General features: G+C 44.1%; 1 protein-coding gene across 3 annotated transcripts in view; it reads left to right on the top strand.

Moving 5' to 3' along the window:
- MAPK8IP3 (mitogen-activated protein kinase 8 interacting protein 3) overlaps positions 1 to 19,862 on the top strand; it is a 597,532-nt gene that overhangs the window by 333,791 nt on the left and 243,879 nt on the right. For all 3 annotated transcript variants that reach the window (XM_085628367.1, XM_085628364.1, XM_085628366.1), the window contains 4 exons: positions 2,181 to 2,238; positions 2,888 to 3,040; positions 4,559 to 4,613; positions 6,761 to 6,909. In XM_085628367.1, coding sequence (XP_085484493.1) covers positions 2,181 to 2,238; positions 2,888 to 3,040; positions 4,559 to 4,613; positions 6,761 to 6,909 — 415 coding nt within the window. The remainder of the gene's footprint in view (positions 1 to 2,180; positions 2,239 to 2,887; positions 3,041 to 4,558; positions 4,614 to 6,760; positions 6,910 to 19,862) is intronic.

The following is a 19,862-nucleotide window of genomic DNA, read 5'->3' as shown; positions in this document are numbered from 1 at the left end:
GAGCAGAAAGTCTTCTTTCTCTTTTACTCCAATAGTACGTTTAAGTCCCTGGTTGGAGGATCGCTATGATTGTCTTTCCAAGAGATCTCTCTGCCATTCACTGAGAGGTGCCCATCGCCACACACTTGCCACGAGTACTGTTGAATTCACAGTGAGAGCTGCTTTATGTATCCCTTTTACTCCCTAACATCTAGCGGTGTCTCATGCAGAGATGGCTGTTGCTATAGCACAGAGCTCTAGGTCTTCCTCTGCTGACAATGATGGTGATGGGGGTCCTCCTTGGAGGCTAAACAACTTCCTTTGCCTCGGTAGTGATGAAATCATAACATTCCTCTAAATCACAACTGTCTCTTGTTCCCATACAGGGGCGGCTATATCCATCTCTTTGGTACAGACCACATATATTATGCATCAGGACTATATTTTAAATCTGGAACAGTCCCTCTTCCTTGGAACATCAAAGTGACCCAATAGTCATAGTAAATTGATTATATTAATTATTATTTCTTTAATTTTCAGTATGCATGCAGACATTTCCTAATTTTAAGCTTTCTTGATTGTGTTTTAATCATCATGTCACTTCCATCTATGGGATTTGGGCTCTGTCTTGCTGTTGTGTGTTCATAATTTCATGCTCATTTTCTCTATTTTTGTTTATAATTTGAAAGTTTGCTCATAACTTGTGGATCTCATGGGCTGGTGTATTCAAGAAGATATTATTCTTAATAAAGTTTAATAACCTCAATGCCCTCTATGGTCCATGCTGTGAGAGGGTGGGGCAGTTGTCCCAAACTTGGTATCACATAATGGTAGGGGCTCCTGCAAGAATTCGCTCTGTCCAACAAAACCACTATGTCCAGTATCATAAGGGTTTCTTGCCAGAGTCACGTTATCCCACACTGTAAGGGGCTTCCCCCAGAGTTCAGTGTGTCTCAAGATACGTCTGTCCAAGATTCCTCCTGATCCCAAAGTTGTGAAGTCTGATCGAGATTCCTTTTTAGCCTATACTGGAAGATCATGTCACACAGCTCCTTTTTGCCATTACCGTGTGGTACGCAGTGATTGCGCTTCCCTGAGCACTTTCATATACCTCATGTGGATCATTTATCCCAGTGCCCTTTGTATCCCCCTCCTTTGTACCATACTATCTCAGAATCCTTTGTTGTCCATGCTGGGTGGAATAGTCGATGCCACAGAGCCTTTTGTATCACACACTGGCCGTGGTCACCATGAGGTGTTTGAGTCCCATTGGAGGGTTTTTCATTCTAGAGGTCCATGTGTCACTCTTTAGAAATCCCCTGATATCGCAAGCTTCAAACCACCGAAGCATTTTATTTTCAAGCATCCTTCTATTCCAAATACATCCAGTGATTCCAAGGATCCCAAAGAGCTACAGTTGTTAAACCTGCAGGTGGTCAGCTGAAAACCTCTTCTTCAGAAAGCCTTGTCCCTTCATGATTTGGCTGACCTGCATTGCTATCGGGAGAGAAGGAGGGGCGAACACACTCTGCAGCACCATGCATGTTTAGGCCAGCAGCATGTGGCCTGCTAAAGGCATATCTTGTACCCTTGTGTAGAGGGAATGGGGCCTAACAGTTGGGCTAGATTGTCACTTTTTGGAAATGACCATGACTGAATTGCATATAGTTAAGCCCTCCTTAAATAATAAAAACACGCTTAAAATAATGAATTCGACTGCACCCAAGTAAATAAACAATGATTCAGATGGTACATTGCTTTTTTTATGCCTAAGTGAGACCATGTGAATGGCAGGGATAAGTGAAGAGATGGAAGGGTCCCTTTTCTCGCTGTGCCATAGGACTCAAGCTGCATGTCAGAACTGAGGTCCAATAAAGAAGACACAAGTCTAGGAGGTTTGTTTTCCCATTTACCTGGGATGTGGCCTGCCATGTTATCTGTCACTTTTGGTATTGGGACATGGCTATTTTGCTAAAGGCTGTTCCTTTCTCTAATGGCCCAGAAAAGCTAAAAATGATGGACGAGGGCAGACCTAGAGTAATTTCTGTTACCTGCAGTTGAACACAAGAGGAGGAAGACTGAATGATAGAGGAGAAGAGCCTCCTGGACTATCTGTAGCCCCCACACACTTGTTAAGTTATGTCATTCACAGCTGATAAAAGTGTTGTTTTGGGTATAAACCTGCCTGGATTTTCTTTCAGGAATGGGGAAGGAAGTTGGGAACTTGCTGCTGGAGAACTCCCAGCTCTTGGAGACCAAGTAAGGAAATAGGATGAATGTTGTAAGCTTCTTTGGAGCTCTTTATAAGGGAAGTGGATTGCTTGTGATATATTGCTGCACGGTGGAAGCTTTACTGTCATAGGTCGGACAATTACAGACTTCTCAGTAGAACATTAGGCTCTCAAAGATAGGCCTTTGAAACAACATTGTGTTCCCAGCGCAGACTTCTATTGCTATTGGTGTGAGGCTTCCCAAAAATAATTTGCCAGCCTGCAAATCTGCATCCAAGAGGTAAACTTCAACTTCCAAAAAAGTCTCTGGGTAGAACATATGTGTCAATGGAAAAAAGCATAGACTAATAAATGCATGTTTTAGTCTGGCAAGTGCATGCCCTCTCAAATAATCTTTAACTGACTTGGAGCTGTAATATGTCATCTCGGATGTCCTTTTTCTGCTTCATTTAAAAGTGCAAATTTGGTTCTCAGAAAGGTCTGTGGCTGCTTAAGTGATCTACTACTTAGTTCTTGTTACTGATACATTTTAGCCAAGGTGATTCACTGCTCGTTTATCTATACTCTCAGATAGAATCAACCCAGGAGGATGGCACCCTAGACAGATGGAAATAGACAAGTTACTACATAATTCTGACACCCATTGCCTTTGCTCTTTTTTCTCACTTTCATTGAAGAAATGCCCTAAACGTGGTTAAGAATGATCTAATCGCTCAGGTCGACCAGCTATCAGGGGAACAGGAGGTGCTGAAGGGGGAGTTGGAAGCCACAAAGCAGGCCAAAGCCAAGATGGAAAACCGGGTGAAAGAGCTTGAGGAGGAGCTCAAAAAGTAAGTGTGAATTAAATACCATCCTCTAACCCCATGCATGGGATGTGAGAAAGACCTCGTGTAGGATCCTCTCTAAAACACTGTTTAACCCAGAGTCTCTGTTTGACATACCTACAGATCTTATCTCACTGCACTAATACAACTGCATCTGCACACGTCTTGCTACTTTTATTTGTTTATTTAGCAGCTCTATGTCTGGCATTCATATAGAAGTGAGAATTCTTCTTGACTTAAACCCTGACCTTTTGCCCCCATATTCTGATCGATGAAATAACATTCTTCATTCCATAGTAACCAAGCCAAGACTTCCCCTGTTACTGAATAGTGGAGTGCAACATAGATGTGTTCCTATTTGTAACCATCCTTGGCTCAGCAGTATATTTCATGTAGTAAGGATGTTAAGGGAGATGAGTGGCGAAAGTTAACAGAGCATCTCTAGTAATAACAAGGGAGGGAGGGGGTGGGAGCAATAAATAGGGTCTCCAAAGATGAAGAGGAGCAGGGCTGCGGTGACAGCCCTTTATATATGAAGACAAGGCGCCTGCCTCCAGGAGCTAAGGAATTAGACTAAAAAAACACACAGGGCGAAGATGAATACATTTATGAGCGATACCAAATCTAAAACCAGGAGAGGCTTCAGCTGAGAGAAAACAGGAAAGTACATGTACAATGTTTAAAACAGAGGTCGTCTGAAGGAGTTAATATTTGTCCAAGAAAAATAGTGTAAAAAAGAAAAGGACTAGACGAAACATTATTTGCAGCAGAAGAAGGTTTTCTAGAAGAGAGAGGTACCCGGAGAGAACTTGAAGTGGTAATGCTTATAGAAAAAAATTAAAAACAAGAGGAGACTAGAAGAAGAGAGAATTTACAAGAGAAAGGGTTGATTCTGGCAGGCAGAAGAAGTGTCTAGAGAAAATCTAGATGAGACCTTTGTACAATAGTATGAGACTGTAACCTAGGGGGACTTAGCTAGTAGAGATTTTGTAAGCAGTAACAAGGACCTATTGTCAAAGGAGAAGATTTAAAGATAGAAGAAACCGCCTAACATAAGAAAGAGGGAGCGAGGACACACCGAAAGAGATCAGAAATGACCACCTGCTCTTGAAATGACAATTCTGAGAACTGGCAAAGAACAAAGAGTGAATGATTTAGAAGAGACCACAGTGAATATCTAATGAAAGAACCTCCCCACAGGGTTGGGGTAGAAGAGATAACACATGAAATAGAATCAAGATGAGGGACAGTAGCTGATAATGCACATAACTGGAGCTGATGAATGAGGAAAGCCCTAAAATATACCTTTAGGGGCGACTGCTCAAGTGAGCATGAGGTTTGAAGTTCAGGAAGCTTCAAAGCTTACTTAGACCTGAGGAACATTTCATTTCCCACTCTGCCTCCTTCCTGGATTTTTACTTACTTCCCTCTCCCCAGACCACTATACCCTTTGATTATATCTGACTGCTTTTTCCACTTTGTTCAATCTCATAATGACCATAGCCTACATATTTTCTTTCCTAGAGCAAAGTCTGAAGTTATTGTAGCCCGGACAGAACCCAAAGAGGAGGTGGAGGATGTAAGTGATTGCACTTTATTGGGATGTCTTTTTTGTAGACTAGCCAATAAGGACTAGGCAAAAAAACTTTTTTTTTATTTCTACAATGTAGATCAGGTGCTTAGTTCTGCAGAAACACTGATTCGCCACACTGTTAAACAGGTGCTGCTTTTCTGCTCGATCCACTGCGGGATTCACTGTTTTCGGTATTACAGATTGTTGTACGGTTCATTTTCGTCGATTGGTGAATGGTTCATTTTCGTCGATTGGTGAATGGTTAATTTTTGTCGATTGTTGAATGGTTCATTTTCGTCCATTCAGAACTGACCGATCAAACTCAAAACCGTTCGCTTTCAAAAGAATGAAGAATTACCAGTTCTAAATTGTTTAGTGTCATCCCTGGAAAAAAAAGTCAGAAAGTGAATCTCTGAAGTTCTACAACACAGTTCAGCATTTTGTGAGCCCGTCAGATTGCTCAGAGAACCAGGGATGATTTAAAAATTCAACAAGATTAAACTTATCCAAAATGTGGGAATTTTGCTTTTGTTTGGAAAATGAATCCGGCCCCATAGTCATTTGAGTGTTCTGTGGTGCATATGTTATGGTGCACATTTTAGGACCTGATTATGAGTATCCCAGTGAATTGTGATTGCTGTGCTAACACCTATTTGTGCAGAAATCAAAATGATAAGTGGTGCGGTGCTTACCATGGTGGTATAAAGTCTGCACCCCTCATTACATTTTAGACCTAGATCATACCTCCATATGAGGATTTTGTGCAGTAAGCACCAATATCCACAAGTAAACCCATTTTCTGGACAAAAGTCTCGATAGTTGATAATTATCGCACTCGATAAATTGTGAACACCTTGGTGTAGGATTTTATCATACATGGTCATTTTCTCCTCCTACCCAGGGGCATTCATAATCAACATAGGCAGCACACAAGAAACAATGCTCCTGTCTGAGGTCATAAAACTTTCTAATGATTGGTTTTCCTGAAAGAATGTACAGAAAAGAATGGGAAAAAACTGGGAAACAGTGGAGTATGGCCTCTGAGTGGATCAGAGATGCAGACCTGGAAAAGAGAACTACAAAGAAGTAACACGAAGGAAAACAAGAACCAGACAGAGTACCACGGCTCAAATAAATGAAAAATAAAAAAAGAGAAAAAAAACAGTGAAAGCCCTTGAGAGAAATTTTGGAGCTTATCGTGCATGCTAAAAAAGAATGGTACCAGATATCAGTGTCAGATGATCGTCTGGCATAAATATTGTGTCCCAAATGCCATCGCCCCATTGGAGTCAATTACAGAAAGTGTTTACCCAGTGGGATGATATTTTTGTAGAGGCTATTGAAGACACGTTCATGTCAGACTCTATTTTTGTTTATTGTGTTTTGACATACAACCGCTAAAATATGGCACAAAATGGACTTTTGAAAGGGATGTTGCAGAATAAATATATGAAAGGTTCTTTTATACTGGATGACGGCCATGCCAGCATTCTTACGTGCCACAATTATATGGTATTGGTTAATTTACTGTATGCTTTTTATAGAGAGTCAAACATGCCTTAGGTTAAATCTTTGAAGGAACCCATCAATTTAAAAAAGGGGCGTGCACTATAATGCTACTATTCATAAGGACCTTCCCCCTTTTAGTCCTGCCTAGTGCAGCTAGAGATGGATGTGCAAATATTGCAAGCCTACTGGAACTTTTCTGACATTCTGAGTTCTCTCTTTGGAAATTTTAGTTCCATACTCCTCAGACATCAACTAATAAAGGGTTCAGGATCCAAGAGGGGCATATCTAGGGCAGAATCTGTAACGAAAACCTGCCTGCAGGAATGAGAATGTATAAGTTATTTTTTCGCAGTAAACAAAAATCTCAGAAACACTGATATTTACAAGTGGTTTCGAAAGATGGCAATGCTGGAAACTATTAGTGATTCACAAGAGAGATATGAGAGCTCTAAAAATGTATGAAGGATTTGTATGGAAGCCATAATATTTTGTCTTTTTAAATAAGGTAGATGACACAAAAATAATCCTTACGAAATGGGTCCTGGGTTGTCCTTTCAGGAGCGACTTGGTGCCATGAGGGAAGGGCTACTTTGTTGCTCTTCCTAATGGCATCTACCGTTTTTTTTCTTTGTCAACTGATGTAGTGCTCATCCCCGCTGCAGGACAACATCCCCATCGCCCAGCGGAGGCGCTTCACCCGTGTTGAGATGGCACGTGTCCTAATGGAGCGCAACCAGTACAAGGAGAGGTTGATGGAGCTCCAGGAGGCTGTGAGGTGGACCGAGATGATCAGGTGAGGCTTTCCTTGAGGGCAATAATGGGCAGCAAGCAGTGAAGAAAATGCTAACGTAATGCAACTTTTTTAAACTCCACCTCATCCTGTATTTAGCCTTTGCCAAAGCAGTAACTTTATTATCTGGACAAGTAGATTTTTCTTTTGCAATTCAGCATATACAAGTACCAGCATGCATTTAGTGAGAAAAACTAACACATTTAAAATATATATAAAAATACATATCCAATTAAACTTTTACAGAGGTAAAATGTGGCAGAATACAAATAGTAGTACCAAACAACATTAAAACAGAAGTCAAAAAAATATTGTGAGGCTCAATGCAGGAGGTAAAATGGATGTAAATCACCACAGCCAACTGTTGACCAACAAAGCCAAAATGCTTAGCAGTTGTCATGACTTTCCTAAGTAATTAATCATTCTAAAAATGTAATGGAATTAGTGGCCATTGGTTTAATATGGCCTCCCTAGCAACATGACATAGCGGCATCAAAAGCATGGGCACCACCGCAACGTGAGAACTAAGTTGTTGAATATTTCATTGTCCTAAGAGTTTAGGGTAAGGACATATAATATGTGTTAAGGTTACATTAGCCGAAACACTCCGGTACAAGCCACTGCGGATTCTGAGACCAATTTTTCACATTCCCTTCACCCTACAGCAGTATAAACTTACAAATGTCTGCCTTAAAGAAAGGTGCATAGTATACCTCAAGGAATGTTGCAACTCTACATTTGGTTCGGTCAGTGATGTACAATAGGATTTACAGCCTATTGCCAAATATCAATCTGTCTTCTTTACTACCGCATGTAAACTTAATCTACATTTTTGAGCAGCACATCTTTCTGTGTCCTATATGTCCATCAAGCTGTAAAATTCAGGAGCCAGGCAAGATGATTAGCCTTTTGTGACTTTTACCACCTCTTCCGATAATAATGATTTCATAATATGGGCTTCTTTTGTCTCAAAAGTTTGCCGCCGCCCATAAAAGTACTTCAGGTCCACACAATCTGCGCCTATGCTCACAGAAATTGTGCAATACTTCGATCTGAGAATTTTGGGATGTATGATACTTCTAGCTGGAATACTTTTCATTATTGGTTCTTAATCTGTAGAGTTGTGGGGACCCCATTGAATCACAACTGGGAGCCCCATGCCATTTCTACAATTTAAACTACAGCAATAATGCACAGAAAACAAGTAGACACTATATAAACTCACCATATCTACTTTTGTCTGCAACTGCATGTTTGAGTCTGGGAGCAGCTACACACCTGCATAGGACACACATCAGCAAATAATCACGTGAAATGAGAGCTCAGCAGAACGGATGGAACAGAAGTAGCACCTGCATTTTCACTGGTCTCAAGCAGACAGTAGCTTGGTGCGGACAAAGTTGAAGACAATGGCAGGGTCTTGATATCAAAATGTGACAAAGACAGTCATTGCATAAACGTTTAAACACCATCTGTTCATTATGTCAAAGAACATGCTGCCTGCTCCAGGGTAGCAATCTCAGTGTGGAAATATTTCAGCTCGGGGGCATGGGTTGTGAGCACATGGCGGCGGTTGCATAGGAGAAGAGCTCCAGCGCCGTCCAATTTAGCATGGACAATTATCACCTCCCCACCCAGCAGCACACAGCCGGAGGGTGTGAGGGGGTAATTTCTGGCCAAGCTGGATGATGAAAGGGGCCCCTCGAGGAGTGGAAGGCGAGGAAAGGCAAGGCTGGCCCCAGGGGAAATCTAAGATGGCAGGTGCAATGCTGGCCTTGCGGTGATTTGATTGGCCTGGCGTGGGAGTGGCGAGGCGAGGTGAGAGATCACGGGACTCGCCCTCAGGGAAAACCCCAGCTGTCGCAGGGTGTAGGGGTGCCATCTGGCCCAGCTGGAGGTGGAAGGGGCACCCTCTGGAAGAACACATGGCGTGGAGAGGTAAGGCTGGACCCTGGAGCAATCCAACATGTTGGGTGCAACGTTCGGCCAGAAGTGACTCCCTCGGCCTGGTGCAGGAGCAGAGTGGAGTGGCGAGCAATCGCTGGGAGTCGCCCTGCTCTCTTTTTGCACCATGGACTCTAGAGTGGTGAGGGGTAGTCTTGCCCCAAGGAAATGAACAACCTTAGCCGGGGAGTGTGCTTGGGCCCTGGGGCCCTTATACCACAGAGGCACTAACTACAGTCCCGGAGAAGCCAGAGACAGTACTGGAGGCTTGGTAAGTGGAACTGCCCCCTCTCCCTCCCAGGCCAGCGGGACCCCTTTGGGGAGGCATGCGGTTCATTCAGAAGTGGCTGAGGCTGGGCGAACACCGACAGCGTGGAGTAACAAACAACCCCGCCTCCCTCCTTATTTCATACTGCAGGGGCCAGAGGGATACCAACTGAAACTGGGGGAGCGGGGCAGGCGCTAGGAGCCTAGGAAACTTAGGATGCTCATGATGCGGGTGAAGCCGCAGGTAGCCATTGCAGTGAGGAGACTGTGAGGCGGCTGCACCAGGGGGTGGTAGCCTCCATTAATCTTTCAACAACTGGAAGTTGATCTGTGAGCGTAGAGACCGAAGAACCCATGTCCAATGGCCCAGGTGCTGGTAGGCCTCATAATGGTGAGATTGAAGGCAGCAACACTGCGACGCTTAGGGGAAGAGGGGCTGAGTGGGGGTGGGACAAAGACCCCACTGGAGGTGGTGCAGATTTGGACCTAGGGGTGCATACTGCGACAATAATGGCAGCAATTAAGAGAGTCAAAGACTGATCTGGACCAAAAGATCACAACGATGGCCCAGGACATGGGACTGTTGATGGCAGACTACTGCAAATTGGTGGATAGTGGTGACGGAGACCGAATCCACGCTCACCCATTTGAAAACAGCAATTACAGCTGGAGGGGTGCGTATCTCGGTGCTGAAAAAGATGGTGGCAGCCTTGGAGAGCAAACTGGATGTTGCAGAGGGTCCCTCTTCCTGCAACAACATGTTGTTGTTTGGATTCCTGGAGAAAGCAAAGGGCCCCTGCATGGAGCTGTTCCTTGATGACTGGCTCTCCTCAGCGGTGCTGGAGGGAAAAGTGTCCAAGTGGTTTACGGTGGAACGGGTGCACTGAGTCCCTGGCTAACCCTCCGAGGCACCACCAAGGGTGATCGTGGCCCGGTTGTGGAATTTCCCAGACCGGGACAATTTTCTGCAGGTGGCATGGACACTCGGGCCAATGTCGCTGGAGAAAGGGAGTCTCAACAAATATTCTGATAACACAATGATTTGATGGGGGACAGACACCCCAGCAGTTGGGGAAGCAGGTAGTTTTAAGCCTGCAGCATAAGAGTGTAGGGAGGGGGAATTAATACGGAAGGTTGAGGGGAAAAGGGAGCAGCACGATGCCCACAGGGAGGGTCACCACATCCAAAGAACTAATAGAGAAGGGCATTTCCTAAGGGCAGCTTATGACTGATCCCAGGATACATGACAATGGTGAGGGGGCTCTTCCTCAAATACTGTCATGGAACGTAATGGCTTAGGAAGCAAGTTGAAACGGGGAATAGTGACCAAATACCTGGCCAGGCACCATTGAGACGTGATTCTGTTGCAGGAGATTATCTTGGTGAGGAACAGCTGCAGATTCCTCAACCAGGGGTGCTATTGGCTCCTGACTCATGCTGGCATCTCCTGGGAAATGAGGGGAGTTGGTGTAGAAGTTGCTGCCCCTGCAGGTGATACATGGGTGTACCCCCAGGGATGCTATGTGGCGGTGACTGGCAGTTGGAATGGCATGGGGGTTGGTGGTGGCCTCCTGGTTCCAACCACTGGCACTGCAATGAGAGGGGTTTGTGAAGCCCGGAGAATGTATAAAATACGCTCCAGATTCCCTACTAAGGGAATGTGGACCAATTGAACTAGTTGTGGGATCCCCGTAGCGAGGATACCCCTCTGAGAGACTTTTAGATGCGACTGGACCGGCCAATTTATTGAGGGGCCATAATCCCCAAAAACAACAGCTTCAAATTCCATGCGGTCAATGTCCAAGTTGGACTACCTGTTGATGCTACACCTCCTAGTGGGAGCCTTTTGGAACATGGAATAAGTGCCCATGGGGATCTTGGACCATTCCCTAGTTATGATGTTACTCTGGACAGGGCTGCCAAGATCTGAGAGGGGGTAGAGACTAGACTCCAGGGAACTGACAGATAAGAGCACATATGATATGATAAGGCAAGCTACCCAACATTACTTTAAGGACAACGAAGGCAGGGCCAGACTGGGAACCGAAACCAGCCCTGGCAAACTGCTCGGCCTGCCACCCTGAGGGGAGGAGGTGGGTGCGGCCGAGCTGTTTGTTAAGGCCGGTTTTGTTACAGGGGGCTGATATTGCCGGCCCCTGGTAAGAGAAACGGCCCCCCAGGGGCCTAAAACCGGCCCCCACCCTGGCGGCCCACTGGGGAAACTCCCGGTGCCTGCTACGGCCAGTCCGGCCCTGAACGTAAGGACGGTGAGCTCCAGTGCAACAGTTTGAGAGGCATATGAAACAGTACTGGATGAGATCTGATAGCCTACATCACTGGAAAAAAGCAAGAAAGGGAGAAATCATGCAGAAAACTAGAGCATGAGCTGGTACAAGGGGAGGTTGCATATGTATCCCACCCTACAAAGAAACGGACGCTGGGACTAGAGAAACTGAGGAAAGACTACTGGAGCCTTGCCCAGCACGTTGCAAGGCAGCTCTTCAGAAACAAGCAGGGTAGGTTGTATGAAATGGGAAATAAAGCTGGGAAGCTGCTGGCCTGGTTGGCCAAACAGGACGAGAAACAAAGATGGGTACCCAGGGTATTCTCCCCTGGGGGATCCCAAGCAGAGACTCTGGACACAATTGCACAGGCTCAAGACTGGAGGAGACCCTGCCCGACATGGTAAAGTCTGTTAGGCACCTTCCAGTTCCCTGCCTCCAGGAATAGGGCCCTAGAGGTGGAAATGACCAAGAAAGAAATCTCTGGTGCAATGACCCAATTTAGGAGCCGAAAGGCCCCGTGCCCCACAGGTTCACATCAAAGTTTTTTAAGGATGTGAAATCCCATATAGTAACCCCCATTAAAGCGATGTTTGAGGAAGCGTTGCAGGGAGGAATCCTACCCATTGATTTGAGGCAGGTAACATAGCCCTCGTTCACAAGTAGAGGAAGCAGAAGGAAGACTGTGCCTCTTATAGGCCAGTCTCCCTACTGAATATAGAAACCAAAATCCTTGCCACGGTGCTATCATCCAGGATCATAAAGGTGACAGACACAATAATAGACATAACGTTTGTCGCCTATTCAGTTGTCTGGCTTGGAGGGACTGGATTGGTGAGCGGCTGATACAGCTATCACTAGATGTCAGAAAGGCATTTGATTCAGTAGAAGGGCCATACCTGATGGCAGTTCTACAGAAAATGAGCTTTGGACCAATGTTTTTGAAATGTCTCTGCCTGTTATATCAGGAACCGCTGGCCCTGGTCTGCATAAAAGGGGCTCTGTCGAGGGAATTTAGGCTCTGCATGGGCACCTGATAGATGGGCCTCCTATCACCGCTCTTGTTCACACTTGCAATCTACCCTGTGTTGACTTGTATTTGAAGTAAAACCCAACTCAGGGCCTTAAAATGGAACCCAGAATGAGAAGATGTGATATTGCTCTCCAAGGACGATAGTCTACTGTTTGTGGTGGACCTGGATTGCTCGATCCCCATTATTCTGAACAGACTTGAGGTGTTTGGTGCATACGCTGGGATCCGTATTATCCAAACAAATCTATAGCCTTTTCCTCTGATGGAGTGGCCCCGCGTAGCGAGGGAAGCTGTCCGTTGAGATGGGCACAGACAGGTTCAAGTACCGAGGCATCTGTGTCACCTCATGGTCAAAAGCCTTTTTCTGGTAAAACCTGGAGCGTGTTCTGCATGAATACAAAGGGACAGTGTCCCACTGGAGAAAGCTCACAATTTATGAATTAGGCCGAGCGGTCCTCCACAAAATGATATTTCTCCCTATGTTTCGGTATATATTGCAAAACATATCATTTAGAGTCTTAGAATTTTTTTTAGAGACGTTGAGGTGACGACCAGACAGCTTATTTGGAATAGATGCCCACCAAGGATTGCCCTATCTGCATTGACACGGAAGGCAGAGGACGGAAGGGTGACCCTCCCAAATCTGAGTTTGTATTACTGGGTGTCCCAGCTTCAGGTAATTAATGATTGCGAATTTACAACACAGCAAGAACCATCAACATATGCAGATGGGGGGCGATGGACCCCAGGGGCTACCCTGACTGGCTCTACGGTGCTGTCAGGTGGAACTCACTGCCAATGTTTGTCCATCCAGGCATGTAGGATATGGCGGGATCATTCACTGCATTTACCATGATGAACTGGGGCAAACTGAGTGCTGCTGTGTGAGGCAGTGTGCTCCCATCCCCTTTATGTTTGAAAAGGCTTCATTGAGCTCAGCTGATGGACTCTGGCTGCTGCACCTATGCCCAGAGAGTGCAACAGAGACATGAGAAGACTTTGCGCAACATTTCCAGCACCCCTAGAAAAATGTATTGCTCTCTAATGAAGAAGGAAAACTATCTTGAAACACGTATCTAGAGATATACAGCACTGGCAGCACCAACAAGGGTGGAAAAACTAAAGACTGTCGTTGAAGAACATTTTATCATGGACTGCATTTACCCTGATGCAGTGGGGCAAACTGAGTGCTCATGTTTGAGGCAGTGTGCTCCCACCCTCTTTTTGTCTGAAAAGACTCCCTTGAGCTAATGAGCTGACAAGCTCTAGCTGATGCACCTGCTCCCAGCACAGGTTCAGAGACTTGAGAAGACTTTGGGCAGCAGTTCCAGCACCCCCAAAAGAATGTTTGCTCTCTACTGAAGGAGGACAACTGTCTTGAAACTGCTGTCTAGAGATGCACAGCACCAGCAGCACCAACAAGGGTGAAAAACAAAATGCTGTCACTGAAGTAAGTGTTATCATGCATTGCATTGACCATGATGCATTCGGGCAAACTGAGTGCTGGGATGTGAGGCAGCGTACTCCCACCCTCTTTGTTTGGAAAGTGAAAAGAGCACTGGACTGGAGGGGTCGGTGATACTGGAGACCCCGCGTTGGGCCTCTGCACTGCTAGTGCACCTGAAATGTGTGGAGTGTCACAGGAAGTGGGATGTGCTGGGAATATCAAAAGTGAAAGGCGTTTGGAAGGAAAGGTAGATGAGTCCATTCGTCAAACTCCAGGCACAATTTGACCTGATGGGGAACAATATCACCGCTATCAACATGTAAAACATATTCTGGGGGCTACGGGCACCTCCTTCAGGATATTGAGGCGGAAACGCCTCTGGAATAGAGAGTACTAGGGGGTCCTCTACAAAGACATGCTGTCTCACAGATTTATGTCTTGCTGCTAATGCACAGCCTGCCCCCTCTGGACACCACACGATGGAAATAGGAAAATGATCTGGGGAGATTGGAGAACGATGCCTGGGGGGAGGCTTGCAGTTATCACCCAGAGGTAGCTATTCAGGTGCATAGACCAATGAGCAGATAGAACACTGGCGGGCCTATTCACAAACTGCATTTTGTAGTATATTTGGCAGTACTACAATAGTACTACTTGTGCACTACACAATGCTGTTCACATACCTACTTGCAGAGGTCTGCACCTCCACCACATCTATCTTTTATGTGCGGTGATCTTCAGCCCTACTGCTGAGATCCCCGCACACATACACATACCTTTAGTAGTAAATTTGGATGGTACAGTTGGGAGTGGCTGGAAAATGGGGACTACTTACTACGCAGTTTGTGGTGTCTAGGGAGGGGATAAGGGAAGGCTAAGGATAGGTTAAAGGAGCGGCATGCACACAAAAAAGTAAGCCCATTGCTATTCTCAAGCTGCACTTGTCTGGTTATTACTGCCATAAAGGACCCAGTATACTCTAAAACCTGAATTGGGTCTAGCACTACACATGGCCAACCACTGGTACTGCAACATCGCCTATAGTAACTATTGGAAGCAGGAACATAAAATAGAACCCCATAAGAAATAATGTTAAAATACAGTAATTTAGTCATATGTTTTAAAAAAAATATATGTATTTAATGTTACAGAATCAGATATATGGGTGTGTGACCACAGCGGATACTCCATCAGAGTAACCCTCAGATAAGGCTGTCACCACTGAGTGTTGAGGGATCTTGCGTACACCAGGAATCTATATGGAGATATATCTGTGGCCTAATGTGTCAAAATAAACCAAAGTCAGTTTGCTAGATTTGCACAGACCGTGCTTGAGTCAATCCTGATCTGGGTGGTGCCCCCTGCTATTGGCTCCCATTGGGGGCATCAAGATTATCTATAAGAAGAATACTAAGCAACGCCCTGTGCTCAAAAGTTCCTAATCATGGCCTCTCATTAGGGCAAACTGGCCATGACACCTTCCATATGTGAAATGTTGCATACCCAGAAGTGAGATCCAAATGAGACACCAGAAGGTGGAGCCGCCTCTAACTCGATTACCACTGCCATCTCAGACTCTGAAGTGGCCAGAGCTCCTGCTATGCAAGGCGATATTCAACTCTTGATGTGCGAGTTTAAGTAAAAACTCTTTTCTCTAAGACAGGTCCATGGCCGAAACAAACTCTAAACTTGACCATAACCTACAGAAAGTCGAGAACCAGCTGGATCAGGTCGAGACTTTCACAGCAGAGCAGGCCCAAAGCATGTAGAGACTGCAAAGTGAGAGGAGTTTGTAAACACCAATCCCTATGTTACATAAATGAGCAGCAATCTGTCAGAAGACATAGCCATGCATTTTACCTCTACCTTTGAAGCACATCTGGGGCCGTATTATGCATTGTGATTGTTTGTGCCTGGTGCACCTTTTAAAAGGTGGGCTGAGTGCAAATAATTACCCTATTATGTTGTATGTGCTGCCCCCAGGGCAGTGCTTTTATGTGAAAACACGGAGCAGTCGCTCCGTGTTTTCACAGTGCAGGCGGCATCCGCCTGCACTTTCACAGTGTTTTAGAGATCCCCTTGCAGGCGGGTGCAGTCAGTAACTGCTCCTGCCTGCAAGGGGATGTCTGGGGGGTCCATGGGGTCCCCTTTACCCCCTGCAGAGGGCTGCTGTCTGGGGGTGCACTGACTGTGTGCCACCTTTTAAATGGCGCACTGTCAGTGTGCCTCCTGATGGCTTCTTTAACTCTGCACCCGCATCTGTAATACGGCGGGGGCACAGAGTCAAATGAATGCCCTAATTTGCATAGGGCACACCCCTATGCAAATGAGGGAACACCCTCTGAAGGTAGCGCTGGCGCTTTAAGTGCACCATCTCTATCGAAATTATAGAAGAGGACACACAAGCATCTGCACCCCCTTCTATAATACCAAGTGCCCTGGAGTCACGCAAGTGCCCGTTGCGCCCCTGGGCTCTTATTGTAATACGGCCCCAAATGTGATAAGATAAATACAAAATTTAAAGGCATTGTTACTTATTGCTTGGACTTTAATGACCCACCAAATATCAGCTCGCAACCCACCAGTGAGTCGCGATCCACAGTTTGGGAAACACTGCAGGCAGATCTCCGCCCCGGTGGCAGAGATCTCAGCCTATGTGTGAAATGTTACTAGTAGTAACTTTACACTTGTAAATTAGGCTCCACCCCCTGAATGGGTGGAAACATGTAAGTATATGCTTTGTAGTAACTTTACACTCAGAAATGGTGAATAGCAAAACGTAGTAAAGTTACTGCAAAGTTTAAGAATACATTTACACATGTAGATTTACTCATATTTAATTTATCTTTGACAGGAGGCCCTAGTTTTTTTAATTGTGCAGATGCATATTATTTTGTAGAAAATTATAATCAATTCAAAGTACTTTTAGTCAGAAGCTGATTATTAGCTCAGGTCGAAGCATGTTTGAATGCCAACAGTGACTGTGTGCATTCACACAATACCCATTGCTGAACTAGCAATCAACTTCTTACTAAACCATTTTTAAAATGCTTATGGTTTTAAAAATATATATATTTTCATTGATTTTATTAATATATTTATCAAATACATTAGGAAGGCAATACAGTAGACCTCAGTTATGTATTATTGGTATTTAGTGAATCTAGCAATCAACTTCTGACTAAAAAATATTTCAATGCTTATGATTATTTTTTTAAATATATCTTTATTGAGTTTAGTAATACATTCATCAAATACTTTAGGAAGGCATGACAGTAGACCTCAAGTATGTATTATTGTTATTTAGTGAAACTATTATCCCCATAGGACAAACCACTTTTTTTAGAGCTACTTAGCTTAAAATGCGTACGATTATTGACAAAAATAATAGAAGTCATATGGGTCCGTGTACCCAGACCCTGAATAAGCACTGTGACCACAGGTTAAGAACCACTACTTTACAGAATGTGTAACTTTCATTAGTATTTAATGGTAAATTACATTTCCTGTGAAACACCACCAGGTAATAGCCCAAGATGGAGTTTTACAAGAGAATACTTTGAGTTCAAACATCAAGACACATGTCTGGGTCAGACCTCTGGGACACCAAACATGCTACATTCACTCCTAGGGCTCCCTGTTATGTCTATGGGGACATACCGGGCTGGAATTTATGATACCGAGCGGTATCTCCCCTTGAGATAGCAGGATTACAAGTTGAATTGCATGGAACGGAGAATAACGTGAATTCTGGAATACAACATCCAATTCCGCATGTTTTTGTCTCCTTCGGTGTGAAACAACTATCCCAAATCTGCAATCATTTAACACTGGCTTGGAGTGTAAATGTATGGGGAAGGGCTTTATTTGCCCTTGGGGAAGTAACTGGTGAGTGACAGGAGAGCAGGTTTCTTTTTCCTCCAGCTGTGGCAAGCTTCTTCTGACCCCACCCTTACGAAGGATACAACTTCATATTTAGTTTTGTATACATATGTCTAGCCCAACTTTATTACATGACAATGAATACTCATTAAATCAAAAAGCATGTTTCATGTCACTCTGCTTCACTCCACTATATCTCAGCCACCTATCACCTGGCTCCCAAGAGGCACCCTGTCAGTATGATACCTTTAACAAATTCATCTTTTTTATTCAGGCACCTCATAATGGAGCCATCAAAATCAATATTTTTTTAATTCGAGATTCCATCACAGGTTCAACTTAAAATGTAGGCCCAAACAAAAATAATGTCCCTTCATTGGCGAGGTGTCTTTGTTTCTCTTCCTATCAAAATACATAATTCTAGTTGTATCAGTGTTCGTGGTTAGATGATGTTCTACATTATAAGCAGATTCAGCCTTTCTTTAAAGTCCTAACAGATTCTCATCTGATAATACTAGATCGTCAGTGTAGGCTATACAGATAAGATGTAGCAAATGGCTCTTGTAATTAAATGGCAGAGAAGTTAATTAAAAGAGTAAAGTCAAAGGAGGTGACACCACTTATAATTTATTTGCCAATATATGGCTATATACCATTTTAGCAGGAAGCTTCTAAGGAAACCTGCATAACAATTTTTAAATGTTACCCCCACCATACCCACTACCACCACATTGCCAACATCGTCATCATTACCATCCTGCCATTGCCATACCAATGTTGCCACCTTTTATCACTGCCACTATTACCTCAATAACCACCATTAACAGTACGACCATTATCACCACCATTATTATCCACATAATTCCAAAATCACTACCACATTTACTACCAAAACCATGACCTCTACCACCAACATTATGAACACCTTAGCCTCCACTGCTACCACCACCTTCATTTCTACCAGAACTATTACCACCATTACTGCTAATACAACTACATCCATCACCCTTAAAATCACATTTACTCACATAGCCGTCACCACCATTACCACCTCAGTTACTATTAACATTATCACCACTACCATGACTACTATCACCATAACCACCATTTTTACCATTTTTACCATTAACTACATTGCCTCCAACTTTACCACCATTGCTAACATCATAATCACCACTATCATTACTTGTATAATCTCCATTATTACAACTAAGCTTACCACAGCTATTGCCAGCTGCACCACATCAGCACCAATACCACTAGCACCACAACTATCACAACCATTATTACCACCATCATAAATAATACTATCACCATGACTATCATTCTACCTAGAACCACAGTCACCACTGTCAAAGCTGTCACTACTGCCATATCATTGATCTTACCACCATCACCACCACTATCACCCCATCGATACCGCTATCCCTATCACCACTTCTAACATCATCACTACTACCACCACTACTACTATCACTAGAGCCACCACCATCACTATTAAAACCATAATCTCCACAACTACTACTACAACCACCACTATTATCCCTACTGCTACCACTATCACCCCTACTACCAACATCATTGCTGCTACCACCACAACCATCTCCAATACTACGCCACCATTACAAAGATCTCACATGTTTGTCACTTGTTTGTCTGTGTAAGAGAAAGTTGATGTAGCACAATAGTCTAAGTTGTGTGCTATCATTAATACATAAAAAAGGGGGGCACGGCAATTGGCTTTGCCAATGCTTGTTTAATACTTTGCATCTAGCTAATGTAAGGTTGCATATAAGCAGGCCTGTACAGGAGCTCCAATGTAATTGGTCTCATATTCCAGACAATGCCAACTAATTGTAGTGTTTGCTGTCTATTTCTTAGGGTGACCTCCAAATTGCATAGCTGACCGTTTAGGCTTGGAATAACATGGCAAGGTCTTCAGAAGAGTTGTTGTCCTATTGGTATATACTTGGTGTAGTACTTATGAGTCTTGATTGCAATCTCTGTTTTCACCCACATGTGGGAATGCAGGCAGATATTCTAAAAATCCTTTTCTTTATTAACTGTAATTTATGAGCACTAGTTTACATGTAACTATTTT

This window comes from Triturus cristatus, chromosome 10, assembly GCF_964204655.1.
Source record: "Triturus cristatus chromosome 10, aTriCri1.1, whole genome shotgun sequence".
In the NCBI taxonomy this organism is placed as follows: domain Eukaryota; kingdom Metazoa; phylum Chordata; class Amphibia; order Caudata; family Salamandridae; genus Triturus; species Triturus cristatus.
This window is presented reverse-complemented; position numbering and strand designations above follow the sequence as displayed.